Source organism: Trematomus bernacchii, unplaced genomic scaffold (genome assembly GCF_902827165.1).
Source record: "Trematomus bernacchii unplaced genomic scaffold, fTreBer1.1, whole genome shotgun sequence".
NCBI classification, from domain to species: Eukaryota; Metazoa; Chordata; class Actinopteri; order Perciformes; family Nototheniidae; genus Trematomus; species Trematomus bernacchii.
Window position 1 is genome coordinate 15,835,450 of NW_022987648.1, and position 26,927 is coordinate 15,862,376.

The following is a 26,927-nucleotide window of genomic DNA, read 5'->3' on the forward strand; positions in this document are numbered from 1 at the left end:
ATAATCAAGAATAATAAGATAGGAAAGGTTGGAAATAGATAAAGATTGATAAAGTAAAATCACCAATGTTTCTACCTGTTACATCCAATTACTTTATTCTGGACACTTTCACTTGATAAACATAGCCCTCATTTGTTAACTCCAAAAATATAAACATGAATGATTTATTGTCTGTTATTTACATGTAGACCGGTAGAAATATTCCTAACAACATGTAGGCCTAACACCATGTCTCCTTTCCCAAAATCTAGTGTCCAAATCAGGTTTTAGGGAATAATTCCACTGAAATAAAATGCTAAGGATATTGAGTGGCACCTGCATTTAACTTCTTTAATCATTAGTCAACATAAGGGCTTGCCTAAACTAACACAGGATCCTGGAGCAAAGCAGCAACACACCCTGGGAGGTAGGCTAACTATCAAAAGTTACCAGAAGCCTGTGGTCGTTTTCACACCAAACACTAACAGCAGGAGGAGCTGGGAGTCCTGTTTACACTGATTGGAGACATCTCTGAGGAACAATGAACTGGTATGTCGAGTTGATAACTGACTATTCCTCTTTTTTTTAGCATGGAAAGATAAGGGACTCTGAAAGGTAGGTTTAGCCAGCTGTTGAGTTTAACGTTAGCTGAGAAACTGAGTATCACGCCATAATGTAAAACAAAGATAATTGTCAGTATCAGTTTTTGCCTCATACAAATGTAATCAATGTATTTACTGAATGCTTGCTGCTCAATTAAAGGCTTAAGCTCACCAACATTAACATTTTAAAGATTGTCGTTGTGTTTCACTGTCTGGCCAGTGGCCACATAGTTACGTTTTTGTCTTTGTCTCATTTAAGACTAAATAATAGTGACTCAGAACCTGGAGCATACTTTTTATTTCCATTTAATTTTCCATTTGGCCACCATGAAACATTACATTGTGTTAATTTTCTTTGAATATGACGGTCTCTCTTTGCTGACGACTAGTAAGGTTCCCCAAAAATATATTTAGCAAAGAAAAACGGTTGTTTAGCTAAACTAAAAAAAGTAAGTTAAGACTGTTATAGTACAATATTTTCCGCTGTTTGATGCCAATTCTGTTGGCATATACTTTCTAGTATTTCACCGTAAACTGCGGCCTGTGGTCTTAATCTTGTTTATTTTTATCTAGCTTGTGGTAACATAGTAGCCTAGCTAATTACTGAATTAGCTGTAGTGTCTGGATCCTATTGTCAACGAGCACACCCAGGTGTATCCGGGTGTCCGCGTGTTGCACCTGCCTGTTGTTTAACCATGACAGGCGGGACCAATTTCAGTTTCAACACAAACTCATGTCCACAACTAATGTGCTGTGGTCACTTATTAATTAATTCTAACAATAAGCTGTCTGAAATATATTCAAACCCTAATCGAGTTTCTTCATGTTGTGATATTACACCTATGCTTAATTTAAAGAAAAAAGCCCACCTGTTGAAGTTTACCACAGCTATTCACATTTATAGGTTGTAATGGAAACCCTGCCGGAGGGAATCAGGGCAGACCTGTTGAAGGGGGGAGTTACTGACACCAACTCACATGTCCATGATCTGTTTCATGAAGATGCACAGGTATTTGCTCCTCAAATATTATATTGACTTGTTGATTTTGGGATAACTACACCAGCCAGTTCTGTGACTGTTGTTTGTCTTCGGCAGGGCTTGCAGCTGTCCAGCCAGCCCTGGTGGAGGATCAAGCTGTTTGTGTGGGAGCCGGTGCTCTTCGGTACCTGGGATGGAGTATTTACCACCTGCATGATCAACATCTTTGGTGTGGTGCTATTCCTACGTACCGGCTTCCTTGTGGTTAGTATTGTTCTCTTCTTGTCTTTTGGTTCTTCTATCTACAGTACATATTAGGAAATAATCACAGCTTGACTACACACTCACATTTTTCTTGTTTATTAATCAACAGAAAAGCAACACATTTGTTTATTGAAGAGACAAAATTACAAAAAATAACAATTTCCATTAAATTATATCTTAACCATAATCCTTACATTTTGTGAATGTATGCTGAATGTTATTGTTCTCTTAGAGCTGCATCTAGTGATGAAGTTTGCCCTCAGCTTAATGTAAAAGAGATTACCTTCTTTAAGTATGAATCGGTAATATGTTGGGAGTGTTGTCCATTGGAGCAACCCCCCACCTCCAAATTCCTTCTTTTACTTTTATCTTTTGAAAACAATAAAGAATCTGCCCAAAGATTGAACCCTTCAGTAAGCTTTTTTTTATGGTCTTCCCTAAAGGAATTCCCTTTCAATATTATTATATTGAAATGCATTTGGGAGTGCATATATAGTGTACACAACTGGTGCAATCAGGTGCTTTCGAAGAGCAAATAAATAGTGACTTTTCTAATTAGAAATCAACTATGTGTGGCTATTGGAAGACCGATTATTTTTATATTTTCCCTTTTATAATCTGTAGACTCAAGCTTGGGCTTGGCTCTACTTTACATTTATCTTTCTAGCTCTGTTAAGGCTGTTTGATTTGAGTTTTTAGCTGCAACCATCATTAAGTATGTGTCACTGCATCAGATGATCCCAAACACTTTAATGTGCATGTGTCATCTCCGGATTCAGCACAGAGACTCTATGATCTTAATTACTACATTCATTTGAGTTACACTTGACAGCTTAAACATAGTTTGCCATGTGAGAAAAACAGTAACTTGAGTGTGAGTGAGAGGAATCTCCTCATAAATTACTTGCTTCTTTCACTACTTATTGTGCGAAAGTGAAGTGTGTGTCACCAGAATGTCTTCCAAACATGAACATAATTTATCATCCTTAGTTTTCCATTATACTAAAGCAGAAATCTAACCATATGTTTTTAACTCTGCAAATAATAGTGTGAGAGAGTTTAAAGCAAATATCATGCGGGTAACAATTTTCTTTCCAGTTTCTCCTAGATAAGACATATCGATTTTTGCACACATTTACCTACAGCTTGAACACAGGAGCGTTACATTAGAAGCAAAAGATTGACTAATTATTTTGGTTAATGAGAAAAATGTGCAGAGACATTAACAGAATAAATATTTGAGAATATGATACAAGCATGCTTGAATTATTTACAAAGTGTGCTTTGGTTCTTTATTATAAAATAAATATAAAATATTTTAATTTAAAGCTGCAGATTACGTTTTTTTTGGATCCCCCAGAAGATTTATCATGAATTGCAGTGCTGGTCTTACTCATTCTGTACCTGCAAAGATAAATATGCAATTAACTGTATGTTTTAAAAAAAGTAATACTTATCCAGAGTTTTAAGGATAAGATTCCCTTGATTGCGTTGCTCATTCATTGGTTTTTAGACCCAAATACAAATATATTTGAAAGTAAAAGACTATATGATTTTTTGTGTACAAATATTTTGTTTTTAAAGCTGTTGATGAGTTACATGCTGCAGATGTGCAACACTTTCACATGGGATAGTATTTTGTGTCATCTTGTCTCCATCATCATCATCCAGGGGAACACAGGCGTGATGCTCGGGATGTTCCTGGTCTCCTTGGTCGTGCTGTTTGCCTTAGTGACGGTGATGTCGGGGATCGGAGTGTGTGAGCACTGCGGTGTTGGCGGTGGAGGAGTGTACTCCATGATCTCCACCGTCCTGGGTGGCCGGGTCGGGGGCACAGTGGGCCTCCTTTACGTCTTTGGACAGGTGAGAAACAAATCCAGACCAATTAGATGTGAGCTGTGATACATGTTATTTTTGTTATTAAAGTTTTTATTTATGAACATACATGGTACATAGCTCACATGGTACAGCATACAGAAAGAGGAAGGTCAGGCTACAAAACATGTTAGTTAAGTGTACCTGGTTAAAAGAAAACAGAAAAATACAAAGGTGTAAGATTACCAATCAGACACTACAGCGATCATAAAATAAAAATAATAACAACAAATGATGCTTGATTAGAATAACAGTCAGGCTACCAGTTAGAGGTCAGGTGTTCCACAAAGTCATCCCAACTTCCTAGAACCACAGGTCCTCTACCCCTCATTCTTGCTAACATAACCTCATATGATGCTGTTTCACTCATCAGATTCTTCCATTCGTTAAATGTTGGGATTGTGGGTAATTTCCAGTGTCTCAATATAATTCTGGCAGCTGAGGTTATCCCAGCCATTAAAACTGAATGAGCACTTTTTGTCAGTTATGGAATTTCTGTTTTAATAGGCATAAACGTGGGGATAATGGAAAGGATATTCCTAAGAAAGAAAGTTTTAATGAAACATTTCTAAAGCAGACGCTTTTCTGCTTGCTCTTGCCTCTGCTTACTTTTTTTATGCTGATTTTCCTATTTTTCTTTTCTGATAACTTTGAGCAGCGGCTCCTGGACATTAACTTATCACTGGGACAGTTACTCTTCATAAATAGATGGAGGGTTTCAGCCATATTTCAATATTTTTACGACGACCTCAGCCTTACAGTAGCGTGGCCTAGCAACAGCTAAAGCCTGGTACTGCATGCTATTTAGCTAGTTGGCAGCAAAATGCCTCCGTTCTCTACAGATGACTTCCACAAACTTCTACAGAAGATGGCTGTGTTGGAAATGAAAATGCAGCGGTTGGAATTTAACGTGGAAGTGAATGAACTATGTTGGAATGACACCCTTTACCAGTGTTGCAAAAGAATGGAAAAGGGCATGCTAACTCACAGCTAGTTAGCAGCTACAAGGATTCCAAGGAACAGGAGGGCTGTGTACCGGGTAATAAATCTACAAGTGGTAGTCCTCCCTCGAAATCTCTGGGTGCAAGGCCGAAGAGTAAATCATTTCAATGGTATTTGGGAGGACGAATAACAGGCAGAGCCCAGCGCTCTGAAATCTGTGATGCGACCGGCTGGCCTGCATTGTTATCACCCAGGAAGAGCGCCTCTTCAACCCCTATTCATACTAGGAAGCAGCCGTGGACAGCTGCTAAAGGGAGAACTACAAACAATCCTCCTAAACCACCAAGTGTGCCAATACAGAACAGATACACTCCGCTGACCCAGAACCGGAGATCACTTTCTAATGGCCTGGATAACCTGTCCTCTTCACACAGCAGGGTAAGGACCAATAGCTACTCCAAAAGTAAAAGGCTAGAGGGAAAGCTAACGACTGGGCCTGAAACTCTGATTGTGGGTGACTATGCTGTAAGAGATGTACAAAGTCTGTGTAGTAAGAACAACACCAAAGTACTCTGTTTTCCCAAGGATATGGTCTCTGACTTGTCTGAGAAGATCCTGCATATTGGGGCTGAACATCCGACTGTAAAAAATGTGGTACTGCACATTGGAACAAATGATGTTGTGAAACGAACAGTCAGAAGTGCTGAAAGAAGACTTTAAATGTTTTTTGGAAACTGTCAGCTCTCTAAATGCGGAGGTGTTCATCAGTGGCCCTCTACCGCCAGTCAGAAGAGGAGTGGAGAGATTCAGCACATTGTTTGCACTGAACACGTGGCTTTCAACTGCCTGTACTGACCATTCTGTCCATTTTATTGACAATTTTAACTTTTTCTGGGACCGCAGACATCTTTTTAAGGCAGATGGAGTTTGCCTGAACAAGTCAGGAGTGAAATTGTTTATCTCTAACATATTCAACTGCCTGCGTCATCAATCTGTTCCCTTTGCCAAGGACAATCAACAAGAGGAATCAAAACAAGAGAAAGACACAACACATCGCGCAGAAAACCTTGAAGATGTATCACTGCACCCGCCTGAGGAATGTCTTGATTATGAGAAACCTATGAGACAAATGGAGGAGTCTCCACCGCCCCTCACCCCCCCTTATCACCTTTGGATACTCTTCCTTCACCCCACAGCTCTCTCTACTCACCCTCGCCCACCCTCCTGGAGATTGCTGAACACATGAAGGAGATACAGGATGGCACCAATTCCTTCCTGGAGTTCAATGACCGCATTAAGGCAATACGCAGGGTTGGCAGCATGTCCTTTAACCCCGCCCCTCAACAACGCCCACAGAGACGCGCACCATCTCCCCCGTCTTCATCACCGTGCCTACATCAACCACCTCCCCCCCCCTTCAAGATACCATCTGCGGTCACCGAAGCCTGATAAGAATGTGTGTGTACAAAACGCAGCAAACTCTTACTGATATGTGCTGGGTCCAGGCTCAAGGGCGTATGGCACTCTCAACTCTTTCCAGGACATGCCGGGGCCCTGCCTGCCAGTAGCTTTGCCGATATCTGTGTTGATAGGTAATAGATTGAGATTGGTGAATCAGCTTAGAAACAGGAAGCGCTCAAACGTTTGTGTGAGTTTAAAAAATCTGACTGATAGTGTATTTAACAAACTTAAACTAGCTTTATTAAATGTCAGGTCGGAAAAACGTTTTTAATCAATGATTTTATCACTGAGCACAATCTCGATTTTATGTTTTTAACAGAAACTTGGATTGAACAAAATAACAGTGCAGCTGTTCTTATCGAATCAACCCCTCCCAACTTTAGTTTTATGAGTCAGGAAATAATGCATAAGAAAGGAGGTGGAGTTGCTATTTTGTACAATGATTCCCTTCAATGCAGGAAGACATCTTATGGGAACTTTGCTGCTTTTGAATATGTGGCCCTTCAGCTGAAATGCTCCTCTCGAGCTCTGTTCCTCCAGGACAGAGGGGCTAAAGAACTGTTTTGTGTTCTTGATAACTATGGACTGACTCAGCATGTGACGGAGCCCACGCACAATAAGGGGGACACTCTGGACTTAATTATCTTAAAGGGTCTAAATATTGTTGTGGTGACTGATGTTGCACTCTCTGATCATTCCAGTGTTTTCTTTGAGAGCTCTATTTCTGTTCACAAAAATGTTCAAAAAGAGGTAACATCAAAGCGATATTTAACTGAAAATACTAGGGAAATGTTTACTCAGAATTTTTCTTCCACACTTGCCCCTGCTAACATCTCAGTAAATGACCTAGTAGATAATTTTAATTAAAAAATAAAAAAGATTATAGATGCCATTGCTCCAACTAAGGTAAAGGAAGTGACTGGCAAGAAAATATCTCCATGGAGAAAGGCCATGAGCGTGAAAACAGAAAAAAGAGAGTGTCAAAAAGCTGAACGCAGGTGGTGAAAAACAAATCTCCAGGTTCATTTTTAAATCTATAAAGAGAGACTTGGCTTTTATAATTGAAAATTGCACGACAGTCTTTCTTCTCTGACATCATTGCCAAAAACAAAAACAACGCACGTGCCTTGTTTGCTACCGTTGACAGACTAACAAACCCCTCCGTGTCAGTAGCCACTGAATTTCTATCCACCTGGATAGAAAGGAGGCAATGAATTGGCCTCCTTCTTCACTGACAAAATTCAGAAAATTAGACAAGCAGTCAGTGCCTCTGCATCAGGTGCAGCAAATGTTTTGTCCCTGTGTCCACTTAAAATCAATTCCATCAGATTAATGATAAACCTAGAGGACATTATACAACTTCTGAAATCTTCCTCCTGCTGCCTTGATATTATTCCAACAGGATCTTTCAAAAATGTTTTTCATTGCATGGCCTCAGATCTACTTCATACAGTATAGTAAACAAGTCTCTTCACTCAGGTGCCCTGAAAACTGCAGTCATTAAACCGCTCGTAAAAAATAATAATCTAGATGCTTCAGTAATGAACAATTACAGGCCAATATCAAACCTGCCATTTCTAGGTAAAATCATTGAAAAAGTAGTTTTTCAACAGTTGAGTAACTTCTTGCATTTAAATAACTGTTTCGATGTGTTCCAGTCAAGCTTTCGACCAAACCACAGCACTGAGACTGCTCTTGTAAAGGTCTTCAATGACATCCACTTAAACACAGACAGTGGCAGAACTTCAGTGTTAGTATTATTAGATCTCAGTGCTGCGTTTGACACTGTTGACCACAACATATTACTAGACCGACTGGAAGACTGGGTGGGACTTTCGGCTACAGTTCTAAATTGGTTTGAATCCTACTTAAAGGACAGAAACAACTTTGTATCTATAGGTAAATACAAATCTGAGTTGACAAATATGACATGTGGGGTTCCTCAAGGCTCCATCTTGGGGCCTCTTCTCTTTAACATCTACATGCTACCACTGGCTCAGATAATGAAAAACAACAAAATAAGTTACCATAGCTAAGCAGATGACACCCAAATGTACATAACCATTTCACCAGGAGACTATGATCCAATTAAAACACTGAGTAAGTGCATTGAACAAATCAATGACTGGATGTGTCAGAACTTTCTCCAATTAAACAAAGATAAAACTGAGGTAATGGTTTTTGGAGCCAAGGCAGAACGTATAAAAGTTAGTGCTGAGCTTCAGTCTGCAATGTTCAAAACAACAGATAGAGCCAGAAATCAGGTATAGTCATGGACTCTGACCTGAGTTTCAACAATCACATTAAAACAGTTACTAAATCAGCCTACTATCACCTAAAGAATATATCTAGGATAAAAAGACTAATGTCACAGCAGGATTTGCAAAAACTTGTCCATCCTTTTATCTTCAGTAGACTTGTCTACTGTAATGGTGTCTTTATAGGTCTCACTAAAAAATCTATTAGAAAGCTGCAGCTAATTCAGAACGCCGCTGCTCCAGTCCTCACTCACACTAAGAAAGTGGATCACATCACACCTGTTCTGAAGTCTTTACACTGGCTTCCTGTGTGTCAATAATTGATTTCAAAATACTGCTGCTGGTTTATAAAGCTTTGAGTGGTTTAGGCCCAAAATACATTTCTGACCTAAGGCTAAATTATGAACCATCCAGAACTCTCAGGTCATCAGGGACTGGTCTGCTTTCTGTCCCCAGAGTCAGAACTAAACATGGTAAAGCAGCGTTCAGTTATTATGCTCCAAATATCTGGAACAAACTACCAGAAACATGCAGGTCCGCTGCAACTCTTACTACTTTTAAATCCAGGCTGAAGACTTTTCTTTTTGCCGCTGCTTTTAATTGATATATTCATATCTTAAACTGCACTGTAACTTTTATCTTTGCTTTTTAATGCCTCTTTCTTGCATTTCCAGCATGTGTTGGTTTTTATTAGTCCTATTTTGAAAAGCCTAGATGGTGACCGTGATACATGTTCTTATGTTCTCTTATCTCTCATGCTGCGTCCCATCTTGCAGTGCGTAGCTGGAGCCATGTACATCACAGGTTTCTCCGAGTCAGTGGCGGAGCTGCTGGGTCTGCAGAGTCAGTGGGCAGTGCGCGGCATGTCAGCGGTAGTGCTGCTGGCACTGCTGGGAATCAACCTGGCCGGTGTCAAGTGGATCGTTCGCCTCCAGCTGCTGCTGCTGGCCGTGCTGGCCGTCTCCACACTGGACTTTGTGATCGGCACCTTCACGCACCTTGACCCAGGTAGAGATGTGGATATATTCATATTAGAAGGGTAAAGTGAAAAGCTAACAGGGATCGTGAGAAGGTTAAATCAGTATCCATGTTTTGTGTCTTCTAATATTTTTGATATAAGAGCCTTTGAAGCATTATTTAGCCATGCTACAATTAATCATGTAGTAGACACTTACAATCAGAAGCACTTCCAGGACATCTTAACATCATTAACCGAGTAGCCAAGTCATCAGAAAATACCATTGAGAAATCTCAACAGCAGTTACCATATCAGGGAAAACACATTGCTATTTAAGTCAATTAGGAAGTTTAATGTTATTAGTTCCACTGTGTTTTTCTGGCATAACAAATAAATGTCTACTGCAGAAAGGTTGATGAATTGTCTGTATAGGGAGCGATGAAGAAACAATAGTGCTCCAAAGGCTACAAACATTCAGGTTAGCAATAATTTTTTGGAAAGAACAGCATACACATAAGTAAAATATGAAAATCATATCAATTCAAACGCATATTTTGAGTTGATGTCAAATTCCTCTTACTGTAGCTCCTTGTTTTATAGTTTCCACAGCATTTTTACTGTTTGATAAAATATGAGTTAAGTCATATTATGGAGAGATGTTGATAATTTTGCTCAACCTCCAAAGCCTGCTGGAAACATTGGGGAATGACTGTTTGTTAACTTGAGTGGTGAGTGGCAGTGACCTGTTGAGGCCAGCAGGTGTAGCTGTAGTATCATTTATCATTTTCTAAGGAGGATGGTGTTTGAGTTCAAATCTTTTTGATACAGATTTTTCCCAGTTTTGTCAGTTTACTCGTTTTCTCCAAAGATACTTTCCCTGCCTTCAGAGGCTTCTTGCTTTAGTTAGAAAATTGTGTGTGTGTGTGTGTGTGTGTGTGTGTGTGTGTGTGTGTGTGTGTGTGTGTGTGTGTGTGTGTGTGTGTGTGTGTGTGTGTGTGTGTGTGTGTGTGTGTGTGTGTGTGTGTGTGTGTGTGTGTGTGTGTGTGTGTGTGTGTGTGTGTGTGTTGTGTGTGTGTGTGTGTGTGTGTGTGTGTGTGTAGTGTGTGTGTGTGTGTGTGTGTGTGTGTGTGTGATGTGTGTGTGTGTGTGGTAGTGTGTGTGTGTGTGTGGTGTGTGTGTGTGTGTGTGTGTGTGTGTGTTGTGTGTGTGTGTGTGTGTGTGTGTGTGTGTGTGTGTAGTGTGTGTGTGTGGTGTGTGTGTGTGTGTGTGTGTGTGTGTGCTGTGTGTGTGTGTGTGTGTGTGTGTGTGTGTGTGTGTGTGTGTGTGTGTGTGGTGTGTGTGTGTGTGTGTGTGTGTGGTGTGTGTGTGTGTGTGTGCTGTGTGTGTGTGTGTGGTGTGTGTGTGTGTGTGTGATGTGTGTGTGTGTGTGTAGTGTGTGTGTGTGTGTTGTGTGTGTGTGTGTGTGTGTGTGTGTGTGTGTGTGTGTGTGTGTGTGTGTGTCTTTTGTGGTGAGGAAATGTTGCCTTTTTGAGTAGATTGTATTCTTTTGCTGGCCGTCAGGAAGTCCTTCCCCACATTTCCTGTTCTCACTGATTATCAACGTCCTGTCCAGTGGGAAGAGAAAAGTGTTCCAGGAGTCAATCCTGTTTTTTTTTTTATGAATAGGACATCAAATAGACCCTATTACTTGGATACAAGCAGAAACTGAAAAAGGTAACCTAAAGTGCACACTATTAAAAAAAATAGTCCTATTTTTTTGCCTTTTCCTATAGCAAACCACAAGGACCCCTAACCTGAACTTGTCCACCACTCCCAACCTCCAGCCGTCTTCATATTACAGTAGGCTGGTTTGCAGAAGTTTTGAGGGAGTAGCAGGCATAATGGTTTTTCCAGGTTTTTCCAATTAAGAGCTTCTGTGTGAGTTGTGGTGACCTCATGGCTGGCAGAGCACCAGCAGGTCCCCTAGCTGGATGAAACAGCCCAGATTGTCTGCCCTCACTGAATCTGGAGGCCCGTCCTGAAGAAAAGGAGCCACCACCAAAATCATGTGGTCACAGTTTGATAAGACGTCCACTTATGTTCACTGTGGTACATCACTCCCATTCATTTCATGTTTTCCAATTGACATTATATATCAACAGTACGCTGGGATACTGGCTTGTTTGCAAATGTTGCTTTAAAAAAATGTCTGTGTTCATGATCTGAAATAGTATAATTAATGGCTTTATGATTTGACAATTAATAGATTAATGGTTTAAGGGTGTTTTTCAAGCAAACAGCCAAAACCTTCAGTGGTTTCAGCTTCCTTAACTTGAACATGTTCTGTTTTTAAATAATACATTTAGTGTTGGGATTGTGGCAGACAAATATGAGGTGCTTGAAGATTTCACCCTGGCCTTTTTAGTGTTTATTTTACAGACATTTTCTTTATCTAGAGTGTCAAGGATTATATTTCCCTGATTTTGTGGCTTTTGAACATCAACAGCAAATACATTTGAAGGAAAAGACTATATTACTAGGGTTTGTGAGCATCAACAGCTAGAAAAATCAACATTTTTGTTATTTGGATGGGCGTGATATTTCAACCAGTAGACCTCTACCTTATTCTGTCAAAAGCTCTTGGCCATTATTTTTGAACATGTGAAGCTGACGACTCATGTGTAGAAGTCTTTAGAGGTGTTGTATGAACATGAACTTTAACCTGTAGGCTGACCTCGCTTCCACATTTCCCCGCCTTAAGGATCTGTTAAGGGACTGATAATGACAAGTCCTTCCTGCAGCACTGAGACAGGTGGACTTTAAAAATAGTGCTTTATCATCCCTGATGGGAGGAGAATTCATTTCACAATTGTAGTATTTGTGTCGTAAATGATTTAGTTTGGTTAGTTACACTGCCAACACATTGTCTCTGCAGCAGAATAACTCAACCACAAATCCTTCTGAATGTGGTGCACACATGCAATCCAACCTCACCCAGTCCCTTTAGTTGCAGCCTATTCCCAACAGAACAGGAAGTCGTAATGTGCTGCTATGATCTGGGGTTTAGGGTGTTAACCAGGCTCACCCACATTTTTGGAAAATGACAAGGAGAGAAGGCCGGAACTGAGATCTGAGGCCTGTTGCTCCTCCAGAGAGCGCCACACCATCTCCCCACCATCCAACACTATAATATATAGCTCTCAATCATCCCAGTGGGACCTGCCCCACCTCTGTGCTCCGTGCACAACACTTTATACTGGTCAGTGTGGGAGAGGCCTCGTGAAATCTGACTACACATTCCTGTCTGCATCAGAGGAATGCTGAGTTCAGAGAGGAGCCCCACTCCACATATACACTTGTTCCTCAGACAATATGATACTGTAATATGATTGCTGTCACCACAGCTTTCTGAAATCTTTATTGCTCTGTAGGCCTCCCTAGAGCAGACTGATGTTTTTTATTCATACTAAGGTCGGCCCACATCACTGGTAGTTGTCTTATAATATAAGATATAAAAAGTGAAATCCCTAATAGCTGTTTGTTTTACAGTTTTTCCAACCATCTCAGTGAGGCTGTATCCTGCCATATCCTTCATCAAATTACCATAAACTTACAGACATTGAAATAAACAAAAAAAACAATGGTTGCTGTGCAAAATATATGTACACTGCCATCTACATATATTCTGCTGTTTGTACACCGACCAAGGCAATGCTTTTGTTTTGTTTCCAACAGTGCTTTTCTCCATGATCAGTTTTAACAATGTGATTAACCATGTAGAATTTACAGTCTACTACATGTTAGTTGGCATTTTGTTTTGCTGTATGATTTTAAATAACTTGCACCAAAGTTTGTGAAAAACAAGTTTGTTTATACTCTGGAAGTGTATCCAAGCAATGCATTTTGTGTTCATAGTTTTCTAACAAACTCAACTGAGCAGTTAGAGTTAAGCATGGTTGGATGCTGGAGTGCATGTTGTAATATGGGTGGGGAGCCCATGATGCAGACTTGGACCCTGAGTGCCCTGGATCTGTTCTGGCTGTTTGGACAGAGGGCGGTCTCACAGGGTCACAGGGTGAACACGAGTCTGGGCAACTTGTTCCATTTGATGTCGGTTTGTACGGCCTCCTTAAATTCTTCTCCTGCTGAACATGTGCATTTGTAGTTAGTGATTTGTTCAGACCTTATGCTTTTAGCTTTTGTGTTAAACAAAAGAAAAACAAGTCTCTCTCTTCTCTCTGTCTCCCTCTCTTGCTCACTCTCATTCTTTTACACAAACTTGGAAGCCGCTGAGCTTCTGAAAAGGGTGGCGACTTCCTTTTGGATAAACATGTCATTAATCCGAGAGAACACATTCTTTCCCATCGCAAGATAACCAAGGGGGAAATGTCCGGTGTTGTAACATGGGCCTGCCCTTCAGCCCGTGTGGTTTAAATGGCCCCCGCAATGCAGAACAATCTCCTCCTGCACGTTCGACAAACAAAGACCTGACACTGAACTCACTGACCATGACTTAGGCTGCATACTTTCACAAGTGTCAAACTACCTATTGTTAAAAATACATGCTTTAGGCTTCAAATTAAAGTCACAAAATCTGAGATCAGGTAGTGCTGCACCACATTTATGGGAGTATAAAAAGTTAAATATGAACATAAACATGAAGTTTCAATTATAAAACCTCTAACTAATACTTGCAAAATGCAATATTTTTAAGAACCTATCATAGATATGGTTTTAAAATCGTTGTGTCTGATACTGTAGGTCTTTCCTGGGAAAATCCCCAGTGCAGACATGATGTGTTTACATTTCCACTCAGTTTCAACTTTTCCAAGAATTGCAGTGCAAAAACTCACCATTAATCACTTAACAAGGAAGAAAATGAAATCAAGCAAATAAAAACACCACAATAATGATAACTTTTAAATCAGTGTTAAATCATACTGTGGCTGCAGGTTGCAATACAGCGTCCCGCATGCAGCCTATAACACTGGCCATTTGGGGAGTTATGTTTTTTGTCTGTTTGTCCTTTGTCTTATCAGAATGTTATGTTAAATCTAAAGCATTCAGTCTTAACAATTAAATCATATATGGCCGATATTGCAGATGAGACTGGACCATCTGCAATTTGTGGATGCATTCAAGGTATTTTTGGGACATTATTAAAAAAGATCTTCTGTCATGTATATGAATTCAAGAAAAGTTTAAAAACCAAAAGCTTTTCGATTTATAGAAAATATATCATGCCCATTAGCTAGTTAATTTCAAGATCAATCAAACAAGTTACTTAAAAGGACATGATGTCTTCTGTTAACAAATGTGTACTGTTGATACCTTGGACAGTTAATCCAGTAAAGATTCAGTATTTACAGTATTTGTGTGTTGTCTTCTTCCTCAGAACATGGTTTCGTTGGTTATTCACCCTGGCTGCTCAGCAGCAACACACTGCCAGACTACACCTCAGGAGAAAGCTTCTTCACCGTGTTTGGGGTCTTCTTCCCTGCTGCTACAGGTGAGGCTGACCCCATCATCTCTTTTTAATCTAATATTGTGAAAACTTGCAGTAACACACTTACTCTTTGCATGGTATATGTGCAGTATGTATAAGAAACACATTATTTGACCTTTGACAGTCAAGAATCGGTCCCACTTTTCATTTGTTTTGCAACTAAAGGCAGTGTGAAAATACATTTGTATTGTACAGTATGTGTTATTCATGTTTGTGGTTTGTGTGTGTGCGTCTGTAGGGGTCATGGCAGGTTTCAACATGAGCTCAGACCTTCAGCGTCCTGAACACAACATCCCTGTGGGAACACTGGCAGCTGTCTTCACCTCGTAGGACCACACACACACACACACACACACACACACACACACACACACACACACACACACACACACACACGCGTACGCACACTTTGTGGTGCATTTTATTATTGTAAAATTAGCACCACTAAGTGCACAGACTGAAAACTATAGAATCATCAACACTGAGCTACAGAGAAAAGCTGTGGCAAAATGTGAAGCTGTTGATCAACATGTCACGACATAAAAATGGTTATCTTACAGAATTAATTTTAACTTCATGTCATACTACAATGATAGTTTTAATTTGTGGAGTCTATTCCTCAAGGTATGAATCATCCTAGGTGGTACTTTCCAAATGTTTCTCTCAGATCACTTTCTGTGGTATCTTCTATCAAAAAGGGGCATTTTTTCCATATCCACTGGAGAGATCAAGCGTGCGCCCTATCACACACTGCTTGATTACACAATCCCTCTATTAATAGTGAGAGAGCCGCTGTGGTTAATAATCCTGTGTGATGTACTGTTGCTGACCCACAGGTGGTTCCTGTATCTGGTCTTTGTCTTCCTTCTGGGGGCCATCTGCACCAGAGAAGCTCTGCGCTATGACTTCTTGATAGCAGAAAAGGTAACCCCCCCCCCCCCCCCCCCACAGTCTTTGTTTCCATTCTGCCCCGTCAGAGAGGCGCTCTCATCAGAAGGGCTGAGGTGAGGGGATTCCCCACGATGCCTCACTTTGTTGACGTGGTTATAGTTCAGGTTCTGACTAAATGAATGTTCTTGACTCAAACTGAAAACCCAGGTTAAAGTATATGAAAAATACTTTGCCCGTCCCAATACCCCCACTTGTTGCCTTGAGCACTTAAGTGCTTTCACAATCTGACAAGTAGTCCAATGTCGGAAACATACTAACACACAGTCCACTTCACACTGTGCACTTTTCCTAACACTGTTAGGAACATACTTAGAATGTCCCACTGCTGATTAGAGTGCACAGCTTCACAGCAGGCCAGTTAGTGGTGGTGAAGCCTCAAGGCTGATTATAGGAATGATAATCATCAACAGACAAGTCAAAATGTATGACGTGTGATTCAGCGCAAAATAGTATTATTTACATTCACATTACCAGAGTTTAGTAGACTCTAGATCAAAGGTTGTTGTGTACAAACTCCCTCTCCCAATAATACTTTATTTAACTTTAACCCATCACGTACTCTTTTTAACATCCTTGACTTCTTCATCAGTGGTTAGCTCTCATTGTTTTCACAAGGGGCTGGCTGCAGCGGAACCGAACTGGGTGTAGCTGTTGTGAGCTCTCGACCCCACCCCATCCTCTTCCACCCTCTGTTTGTTTTCCTTCTTCCTCCAGGTCTCCTTGGTGGGCTTCCTCTTTCTGCTGGGCCTCTACATCTCCTCCCTGGCTTCCTGCATGGGCGGCCTGTACGCAGCACCCAGGATCCTCCAGTGCATCGCCCAGGAGAGGGTCATCCCCGCTCTGGCCTTCCTGGGAAGAGGGGTAGGTGGATGGATGGATGGATGGATGGAACCATAAAGGGAGGGATGTCTGGACATGAACAGTACAGTGAAAGATATAAGCTACAGTCACCCTGAGTGAGAGCGTACTTATATGCACCATTAAGTTTACTTATTTGAAGCAAAACGTTACCTTTTTAAATTGTCACATTTACGTTAGCTGTTTACATGATTGCAGTAAAGGGATGATCGAAGTAAGCAGCTCCTACATCAGCATAAACCCACACTTCTAAGGGGAGACATCACAGGTGAATAGCATTGAAAAGGTGATGTTCTTGCCTGTAGTGTCTGGCTGGAATTTGGACATTTTCTTACCTGAGTGACATATTAGTCGTAGCACTACTTTGCACACATAATAGGCCAAAAGTCTAAGTGGCCTGCGATGCATTAGATCGGAAAACAAAGACCAACTAATAAAGGAATGGTACAATGTGCTATTAATGATTATAACTATGCCATTGTTAAGCAAACTCATAGATGCTTTTATTCATGCCTCTGCATTCAGTTATTTTGGATAGTGAGATTTTCCTAGTTTTAGAGTCATGAAGTCATGAAATCTATGTGAAGCAGTGTCTCTCAAAAGTATAGATGCACACTGCCACGCTTGAAGAAGATTGATGGCTGCACAGCCTTTTAAAACAATATAATTTAATCGTCAAAGTGCATTTATTGATCTTATAATACTTGAATGTTTTAAAAGTATATTTCTAAGTACATTTAATTTCCTGATTATACTTAATTTAACAATGCAGACATGTAATTTGTACTTTAGTATATAAGTCTAGTATTAGTACACACACTTAGAGTAAGTAGAGGATCTGTGTACCTCCTCCACCACTGCTAATGAGTGTGTGTAGTCTGGATGTGCAGGGGGGTGTGGTGGGTGTACTCAACAGGAAACAGTGACAGGACTGCCTAACTATAGAGTGCAGACTCCACTCCATAGAAGTGAGTTTACTGACTGCATAACAGCCAATAGTCGAGACTTACTTCTGTTACACAACACACACTCGCACACACTCTCGGTCACGTTGACATCCTGACCCCGTCCACCCCAGTTTTCCTCAGACTTCCCTGGGTGGCAGCAGTGTCTGACCTCTCTCAGCGGGCTGGAATGAGGCCCTAGACATCTTGGCCCAAATCAAAGCTTCAGAACAAACGCAGGAAGGGCGGCGGGCAGGGCCCAGCTCCGCTGTGTGCTCTGGAGGCCCGCCAGGCGCACAGCAGTGCTCCTTCAACTGTGTGTTAGGACCTGGGATGTAAAAGCAAGCTGGTTAGCAAATCACATGTTAAAACAATTACTAAACTCTACTGGTTTGGTTTTATATTTCTCAAATATAACTTTAAGTTCAGATGTCCCTCTAGGTGGCTGTTTGTCCCTAGTATGCCTATACTTAAGTGTTTTTGGGCAAAAGGTTGAAGTTATAATACTACAGTGTCTCAATCTGGAGAATTAAGACGATATCCTATGTACCGAATGTGACACAAAGTTTCCTTAACATGCATAAATAAGGCACCACAAAATAATGAAAACATTATAATAATACAAACAGCAGAAATACAATTAAAGCCTAAAGGAAACTATTTTCTCATCTTATAATCCTATTCCTGTCCCACCAGACCACCATTGGACACTCAGTTTACATTACATTTCCCCACATTTCTTGTTTCTATTATTGCGTTTTTTCATTGATTTTGACATCATTGTTGTGTCCCTCTCTCTCTCTCACAGAAAGGCCCTAACAGGACTCCCGTGGCTGGTATCTGTCTGACCAGTCTGCTCACCATGGCCTTCATTTTCATCGGTCAGGTCAACGTGCTGGCTCCGATCGTCTCCATAAACTTCATGCTCACCTACAGCTTCATCGACTACTCCTACTTCAGTGTGGCCATGACCTGCCAGCTTCAGAGTAAAGAGAAGAGGGATACCATAGCCCCCGCCAAAAGATACCGGCGTGGGTCAACCAGGCAGAGCTCCAGGCCTCTGATCAAGGAATCTCTTCCGAGCTATGGGGGTGGAGGGGAGAGTCCGCAGCGAATGAAAGGCACTCTGCTGGAGTTTACCAAGGACATGGACCAGATATTTCCCCCTGTGTCAAATGTTGATGCTGGGGCTGAGAAGACCTCCTCCATGCAAGAGCTGAGCAGTAGATGCAAAGGCAGAAAAACTCAAGTCACTCCTAAGCAGATGCTGATGGACAGCTTTGGCTTGGACCTAACCAGGAATATGTTCCCTGAGGAGAACGTACAGGAGATGAGTTCTGCTCCACGTGAGGAGGCTGGAGAAGACCCACAGGAGTCAGCTGGTGACCCTCCCCATCACAGCCCAGGTGATCAGCTCATAGAGTTCAGTGTTTGTCTTGTGTGTTTTAAGCAACCTGACCCTATATTTAATCTTTCAGTTACCGGAGGTAAAGCGGAGCAGCTGAGCGTTGAAATCAAACCCATGCAGGATTCGTTATATGCGAAATTCTGCAACCACTGGGTCGCTCTAATCGGGGTTCGTAAACACCTTTTTTCATTTGTTGTTATGGTATAATATAAGATCATATTAATTATTAAGTTATTATATGTTTTTTCTTTCAGGCATTGAGCTCCATATTGATTATGTTTGTTATTCAATGGGCTTATGCCTTAGCAAACATAGTCTTAGCCTTGCTGCTCTTCTTCTACATCGGGAAAGTGAGTCCTGGACTACCTATAGGTGATTTCCATCAGTTCATTTCCTGTTGAGACACATTTAGCTTAACTTGATGAGAGGTCCTGTCATGGAGACCATGTGTCCTGATTTGGACAGGACTGTCCCAGATAAAAAGCATATGCAATATGGATGGAAAATACAAGATGATGAAATGCTGTACTAACATATTGTGGGGATTTCCTGTGTCTTTTTCGTATAAACCACCTGCACATGTGCAGCATTTTCCAGCTTTGTATGCCAGACTTCAATAGAACATTGATTTTAATAAAGCTTTTTGACACTGTATACCAGGCAGCACTTAACTTTGCACAAATAGCTAATGTTAGCCTGCTCTTGTGGCCTAGTCAATTTTGTGTCTGATAGATTGTGTCTGATAGATTGTGGCAGTCAGCGTAGCTCGGGTTTGATATGATGCAATCAATGAACTTACACAGACCAGAGCCAATACATATGCCTGTTCCAATTGTAGAAATACAATCGAGTTAAATGTATTGTAAAGGCTAGCATTTGTTTTTCTAAGGAAAACTAGGATATTCTTTTAACTGACAATATAACCTCAGATAATGAAAGCAATTTAAAAAAAAAAGAATAGCTTTCTAAATATTTGAATGTCTTAGGACTTGTATAAAAGTATGAGTAGTCTGTAGATGTAAAAAAAAAAAGAGCTGAATCACGATTTTTACATCATCTAGATCAGGGGTCACCAACCTTTTTTAGGATGAGAGCTACTTTCAAAAAATAAAACAAGTCGGGGGCTACTTTTACTCCTCTTTTTTTGTTGTTTGTATGTATATATTTAGCTCTAGATTATCCCATTATGTTCAACAATAGACCTCTTGATGTGCTATTTACCTTTTTAAGCATTTACATGTGTCACCCCGCGCTCATTTGTAATGTGACCTGGTAACGTTCACTGGCACTTTTCTGGGAGTATCACTTTCACTCTTTTTGCCTGGCAGGCTGGCAGCTGTTGTGGCTTAGGATTTCTAGAATAGCTGGATGAGACACCCAGCAGCATCTGTGCAATAAACTCACCACAGTGCAGCGTGTCTTGGCTGTCTGACTCACAACATTTCTGAGCACAAGCTCCGCAAGTGTTAAACACTTGTCCCACAGGTGGTCAATGTGATGCTGTGCATAACCACTCCTCTGTGCACTGTTACAACTTCAAATTATGACACAATAAACTCAGAAAATGTAAATATATCACTGTGATTGCATGTGTTTTTAATGGTTTAACTGAGGCTAGTTTTTGAAATAACCAATCCATTGAGCTAATTTCTCCAGATAAGTTTTGATTTTGATTTATTTTCAGGTATTGCAGCTCGATTCAGCTTTTTCGTGTGGCTCAAGTCATCGTTGAAAAGCATTTGCAGGTATTGTGTGGTTGCTATGATACATAATGATCAGTAAAGAATCAAGTTATATCTCACACAGGCTCCGCCCCCCTACTGGACTCTATGGGTACCACTCTCTATCATACTATGTGTCCATTCACCTACTGAGTTGCGTAAACGTAGCCGGCCAATCGGGGCAAACCTACCTGAATGCGCGCGCAGGCCCACAGTATATAAGGCGGCTACGCCCTCCGACCATCATCCTTTTTCTCTTCAGCGAGCAGCAACAACTGAAGCTAAAGGTGAGAAGATAGATAGAAGAAAGTGAAAGAATGGACTCACCACTCCTCAAACATCGGCCTTGCCCTACATGCCCGGGCTTAATTGCGGGCGCTGATCCCCACCGCTTGTGCTTAGAGTGTTTGGGGCCTGACCACGCGGTGGAGGGCAGCAAACATTCTCCGTCCTGCAGTGCCTGTCGTGCACTCCCGCGGCTCAGACGCCAACATCGCCTGGAACACTTCCAGGCGCATTATGTGTCGCCGGACGAGGCGCAGGACCAGGAGGAGCTCGAGGTGGTCGAAATGGAGGACCAGGAGGTGGCCGAGGAGGTGCCATCCTGGTTCGCCATTCCGACGGTCCGGGCGGCCCCGTTTGTCGAGGAGGAAGAAGACGAGGACTTCTCGTTGTCGGGCGCTTCTGGGTCCGGCGTCCACGAGGGTCCACCGCGCAGATCTGCCCGTCAGGATTTCCCGCTGGTGATGGCCATGGCGGCGGAGCGTGTGGGTCTACCGCTCCCCCCTCCGCTACCACCCAAACCGGTGAGCCGCCTCCGTCAGGGGTTTTATGGCCCGGTTCAGCCAGCCCAGCCGGCCTTTGTTTCGCCCCCGTTGCCAGATATCTGGCAGTGTGTGGAGGCGACGTGGCGGCACCCTCTGAGGACGAGGGCTCCGGTGGCTGGCATGGCGGATTTGCTCAGGGTGCAGGACCGCACGGACACAGCGTGTCCCGGTGTGCCCCCCCTCGATGAAAGCCTGGCGGCCCATTTGCTCCCACAGGCAGCAGGTTGGGCGGAGCAGGATCCACCACAGCCTGTTACAGGCCAAAGTGGGCGGGTTTCCGGCGATGGTGTGAAGGAAGGAGTCTAGAGCCTCATGTACGTTGGGCTCTATTCTTTCCTACTTACAGATACTGGTGGACAGGGGGCTGGCTCATTCCACAATTAAGGTTATGCAGCAGCCATTTCGTCCTGCCATGAGGGATTTGGAGGCAGGTCAGCCGCTTATGTCGCGGTTTTTGCAGGGGGTCAGGAGGCAGCGCCCAGTAGTGCATGCCTCCTCCCCGCAATGGGACCTGCCGTTGGTGCTCGAGGCTCTGGTCACAGAACCATTTGAGCCTCTGGAGCTCTCCTCCCTGAAAGCACTGTCATGGAACACAGCGTTGCTACTTGCCTTGACTTCTGCCAAGAGAGTGTCCGAGCTGACCGCTCTGTCGGTGCACCCAAGTTGTCTTTTGATCCGGTGTGACCGTAGCGGGGCGACACTCAGGCCGAACCCCTCCTTTGCTCCCAAGAGCCTAAGGAGTTTGTTCAGGTCCAGGGCTATTCAGTTAGGTGGCTTTAATCTTCCACCCCATATTGGGACCAGGGAGGCTAAATTGCACCTCCTCTGCCCAGTGCGTGCGCTAGCGCGCAAAGCCCCTTCCCCCTCCTCCCTTCTGTCAAGCGACTTTGTTAAGTACTTTGAAAAAAAGGTTGATGATATTCGTTCTTCTTTTTCTGACTCACCTTTACTCACCACTGGGTCACCAGACCCACCGTTCACCCACACACTAACCTAATTTTCCCCTCTCTCTCCAAGTGAGGTTCTTACCCTCATTACCTCTGCCCGTCCTACCACTTGTCCTCTGGACCCTATCCCCTCAAACCTCCTTCAGACTATCGCTCCTGATATTCTACCGTTTCTCACCCATTTCATCAACACTTCTCTAACTTCTGGTCACTTTCCAAACAGTCTCAAGGAGGCAAGAGTAAACCCTCTCCTAAAGAAACCCACTCTCAACCCGTCTGATGTTATAAACTACAGGCCTGTCTCTCTCCTCCCGTTCCTGTCTAAAACACTTGAACGCGCTGTCTTTAAACAACTCTCCTGTTATCTCCATCAGAACAACCTTCTGGATCCGCACCAGTCTGGTTTCAAGGCAGGTCACTCCACAGAAACTGCTCTCCTCGCTGTCTCTGAGGAACTGCACACTGCTAAAGCAGCCTCCCTCTCCTCTGTCATCATCCTTTTGGACCTGTCTGCTGCATTCGACACGGTGAACCATCAGATCCTCCTTTGCACTCTCCAAGAATTTGGAGTTTCAGGCTCTGCACTTTCCCTCCTCACCTCATACCTCAAAGACCACCTATAAGGTAACTTGGAGAGGGTCTGAGTCCGACCCTTGTCAATGAACTACAGGGGTCCCTCAGGGCTCTGTTCTTGGTCCCCTCCTCTTCTCTTTGTACACAAACTCGCTCAGATCAGTCATTAGCCCGCATGGTTTTTCATACCACTGCTACGCTGATGACACCCAATTTAATTCTGTCCTTTCCCCGCTCAGAGACCCAGGTCGTCGCACGCATCTCTGCTTCTCTAGCAGACATCTCTCAGTGGATGTCTGCTCACCACCTCAAGCTCAACCTTGACAAGACTGAACTGCTTTTCCTTCCGGGAAAAGATTGTCCCACTCTTGACCTAACAATCAACATCGGCACCTCTGTTGTTTCCCCGACTCAGACTGCAAGGAATCTGGGTGTGATCCTAGATAACAACCTGTCCTTCACTGCAAACATCGCTGCTACAACCCGCTGCTGCAGATACACTCTTTACAACATCAGAAGGATACGTCCCCTCCTGACCCAGAAAGCGACACAACTTCTGGTCCAGGCTCTCGTCATCTCACGCCTAGACTACTGCAACTCCCTCCTGGCTGGTCTACCTGCATGTGCCATCCGACCTCTGCAGCTCATCCAGAATGCAGCGGCTCGTCTGGTCTTCAACCTTCCAAAATGTTCCCACACCACACCGCTCCTCCGCTCCCTTCACTGGCTTTCAGTAACTGCTAGAATCCACTTCAAGACACTGGTACTAGCGTACCATGCTGTGAATGGATCTGGCCCTTCCTACATCCAGGACGTGGTTAAACTGTACACCCCAGCACGTGCACTCCGCTCTGCATCAGCCAAACGGCTCGCTGCACCTTCACTGCGAGGGGGACCCAAGTTCCCATCAGCAAAAACACGTCGGTTTGCTATCCTGGCTCCAAAATGGTGGAATGAGCTCCCCATTGACATCAGGACAGCAGAAAGCCTACACATCTTCCGGCGCAGACTGAAAACTCATCTCTTTCGACTCCACTTCGAGCGATAGAATTACTAACAAAGCACTTGTATACTAATAAAGGACTGTCTTATCTAAAGCCAGTTGAGTAGCACTTGAAATGTGTTGGCTGTAAGTCGCTTTGGATAAAAGCGTCAGCTAAATGCAATGTAATGTAATGTAATGTAATGTAATGTAATGTAATGTATGTAGAGCGCACGGCTGCCATTAGGCGCACTGAACAGCTGTTTGTGTGCTTTGGGGATGGTGTGGCTGGAAAAGCTCTCTCCAAGAGGCGCCTGACAGGATGGCTCTGCGAGTGCATTACACATGCCTATGGACGGGCGGGGAGAGCCACTGGGGTCCGTGCACACTCTACACGGGCTGTGGCTGTGTCAAACAGCCTTATTCAGCGGCGTGAGTGTAGAAGATATATGCACGGCGGCGTCTTGGTCTACGCCAGGCCCCTTCATAAAGTTTTATCTTTTGGACATGTCTGGCTCCTTCTCATCGTCTGTGCTTGCCGGGGTAACACATGACTGGTGAGAGGGGGGGGGCTGTGGGTCAGTAGGTATCTGACCCCCCCTGGACATAATGCGCTTATGTTTGTTCCCATGCTCCTTAGGGACCCGGGAAACATGGTGCGCAGTAAGTCCCATACAGGGATGGAGGACTCTCCCCACTATCGTCCATGCACACTCTACACGAGGTAAGCGTGTGCCTTATCCAAGCTGCGGCCCCGACTTCTCCATGGTTACAACCGAAGTGGGGGTGCGGTGGATATTAGCCAAAAAACGGTCAGGGGCAGTGTGATGGGTCGATGTTGTTGGACGACAGGGGCCTGCGCGTGCATTCAGGTAGGCTCGCCCTGATTGGCCGGCTACGTTTATGCAACTCAGTAGGTGAATGCACGCATAGCATGATAGAGAGTAGTACCCATACAGTCCGGTAGAGGGCTCTGCCTGTGCTTATATAACTAGGGTTACAATACGTAACCCCCCGTTATAAGAATGACTGCTTGTAGGACAAATAAGACGATGCAATTCATCATAAGAATGTCTAAGTTATCTGTCCAGATCATTTATAAAGGAACTAAATAAAAAGTAAATGCCTGACTTAAAGGTGGGGTAGGTCATTTTGGAGAAACCAGCTCGAGTGCGCTAGAATTTGAAAATACACAGCCGGAAAAAATCTGCCACTTCCTTACAGGGCCCCTCTTCCAACACGCACATGACCAATGAGGGCACAAGATAAGTTTGTGCACAGATGGAAGGCTGACAGGCAGGTAGGCCATCCAGTTATTTTAGCCGGGCCGGCTAAAATGATTGGTCGTGCTTTTTACAATACTACGGCTTCCACAGATGACTTTTTTTATGGATTTTTTGTCAAAGCACTTAAGATATTCATTGCTATCGGGATGTTAAGAGCATTCCATGGAATATAACAAAAAGTGTATCTCGAGCCGGTTTCTCAAACTTACCTACCCCACCTTTAATCAATGAATTGTTGTATTACTAAGAAATGTGATCTACATATTTTTCCAGTTATGCATAATTTCCTATGTCCCTAAAGCCTATTTCTCTCCCTGTCTTCAGGGGGAAAGTGTCCCCTCAGGATGAGATCGTAGTCACCCCCTCTCTGTCCGGGGTCGGGCTGAAAACCAAGCAGCTGACGGAGGAAAATGCAGACTTTGCCTCTCGTCACCGATACCACCAATCGTCCTTCATAAGAACCGAGACAATGGTGCAACCACCAGCCCACTGACTGACTGACTTAACTCTGCCTCTGTTTCATGTAGCTGTAAGCCTGAAACCACATTTCCTGCCTCAATCCGTGTGGGCCACATGCAGCGTACGTACACACATGTTACAAAGGTTTCATTAAAATGAGTTCATTCTGCATGTGTACAATATTTCCTAGTCGTTTTTTGTTTGCCTTTACTAGTTGACATCACCTTTCAGACGTGGACTTTGGGTCGTTGCAAATAAATCTGATGAAAATCAAAGCAGTGGACAAGAAAGGTCCTGTATTACAAGATTCACGCTTTAATCTCAAAACCATGTGCATTTTTGTGTGTTTTAATGTATCCCTGAATATATTTAACATCGAAGTGAACCACTTGAGGAACACGCCGAATAAATCTCAGCCATCCTATGAAAAAATAATATTTACATTTAGAGATATTCAAGGAAGAGGAAGAGTGTCTGATCTGCTGTGTTATACCTAGACTGTATTTATAAAGGTTATACCAGAAGTTAAATGCATTTTGTAAAACATGATGAATATACAGTATGTCATAATACATAAGGTGGTGTTATTTGGGTGAATTTGTTTTGAACTGTTGCACTGTTAGCAGCTTGACAACAAAGCTGTGAAAACCACTTCCTCTCCGCATTTTGGTATCAGGTGCAACCTGCTGAGAGACACATGGCTCTCTGTAAAGAGAATACCTTTCCTCATCATTACCTGGTCTGCAGAGGACTATAGTGGTGGTAAAGACTTCTTAATGTCATGAAGGAGACACCTCTGGATGAGAGGGCCAATGAGTTGGACCATGTTTATTATATGGATTTTACCCCAGCATACTGTAATTGGTCATGACTTTTCACTGATCCAAGCCAGAACACCATATCCTATAACAGTCAGGCTTTTAGAACAGCATGGCTCCAGCTAAAAGATGAACTTTAACAGCATGATTCAAAAACAGACATTCGGGATGATTTTCAGTGGAATGTGTTGGAGACAGATTTATTATTTCCCAGCAGTAATTGTAATAGAGACGATAGCATTATTGGTCTTAAAACTCTAAAGCAACATGCTCTCATGTCTGAAAACAAACAAACCGACAACACCTGAAGGCAGCAGATGCAGCCAGAGTAAAACACCACAGTGGTTTGC

The 26,927-nt window shown here is 42.9% G+C and overlaps 1 protein-coding gene and 1 long non-coding RNA gene across 5 annotated transcripts; one reads left to right on the forward strand and one right to left on the reverse strand.

Moving 5' to 3' along the window:
- The first annotated feature begins 387 nt into the window (after positions 1–387).
- On the forward strand, positions 388–26,927 carry slc12a8 (solute carrier family 12 member 8). Of its 4 annotated transcripts, none has more exons than XR_004556247.1 (14): positions 388–528; positions 1,486–1,590; positions 1,678–1,824; positions 3,496–3,687; positions 9,137–9,368; positions 14,693–14,806; positions 15,042–15,129; positions 15,640–15,727; positions 16,469–16,615; positions 18,365–19,132; positions 19,219–19,336; positions 20,649–20,709; positions 25,625–25,880; positions 25,974–26,927. XR_004556247.1 is itself a non-coding variant. In XM_034134570.1 (14 exons), the coding sequence occupies exons 2-14, from the start codon at positions 1,492–1,494 to the stop codon at positions 25,791–25,793; spliced, it is 2,151 nt and encodes a 716-aa protein (XP_033990461.1). In that variant the 5' UTR covers positions 388–528; positions 1,486–1,491; the 3' UTR covers positions 25,794–25,941. The 4 variants fall into 4 exon arrangements, 3 of the variants coding, with proteins under 3 accessions (XP_033990461.1, XP_033990462.1, XP_033990460.1); XM_034134570.1 differs by lacking the exon at positions 25,974–26,927 and having other exon boundaries at positions 18,365–18,962; positions 19,035–19,132; positions 25,625–25,941; XM_034134571.1 differs by lacking the exon at positions 25,974–26,927 and having other exon boundaries at positions 18,365–18,962; positions 19,035–19,132; positions 19,219–19,314; positions 25,625–25,941.
- Positions 1,905–6,073, reverse strand: LOC117485869. The gene is made up of 3 exons (XR_004556248.1): positions 5,852–6,073; positions 3,770–3,843; positions 1,905–3,677 (listed from the first exon to the last, which is right to left on the reverse strand). It is a non-coding gene; the product is annotated as an uncharacterized LOC117485869 (long non-coding RNA).

What these genes read in the sequence shown, in the direction of transcription:
- slc12a8 (XM_034134569.1), top strand. Translation starts at nt 1,492, where the DNA reads ATGGAAACCCTGCCGGAGGGAATCAGGGCAGACCTGTTGAAGGGGGGA. An exon ending in CTTCTTCCCTGCTGCTACAG is followed by an intron (nt 14,807 to 15,041) that starts GTGAGGCTGACC and finishes GTGCGTCTGTAG; the next exon opens with GGGTCATGGCAGGTTTCAAC. An exon ending in TGGCCTTCCTGGGAAGAGGG is followed by an intron (nt 16,616 to 18,364) that starts GTAGGTGGATGG and finishes TCTCTCTCACAG; the next exon opens with AAAGGCCCTAACAGGACTCC.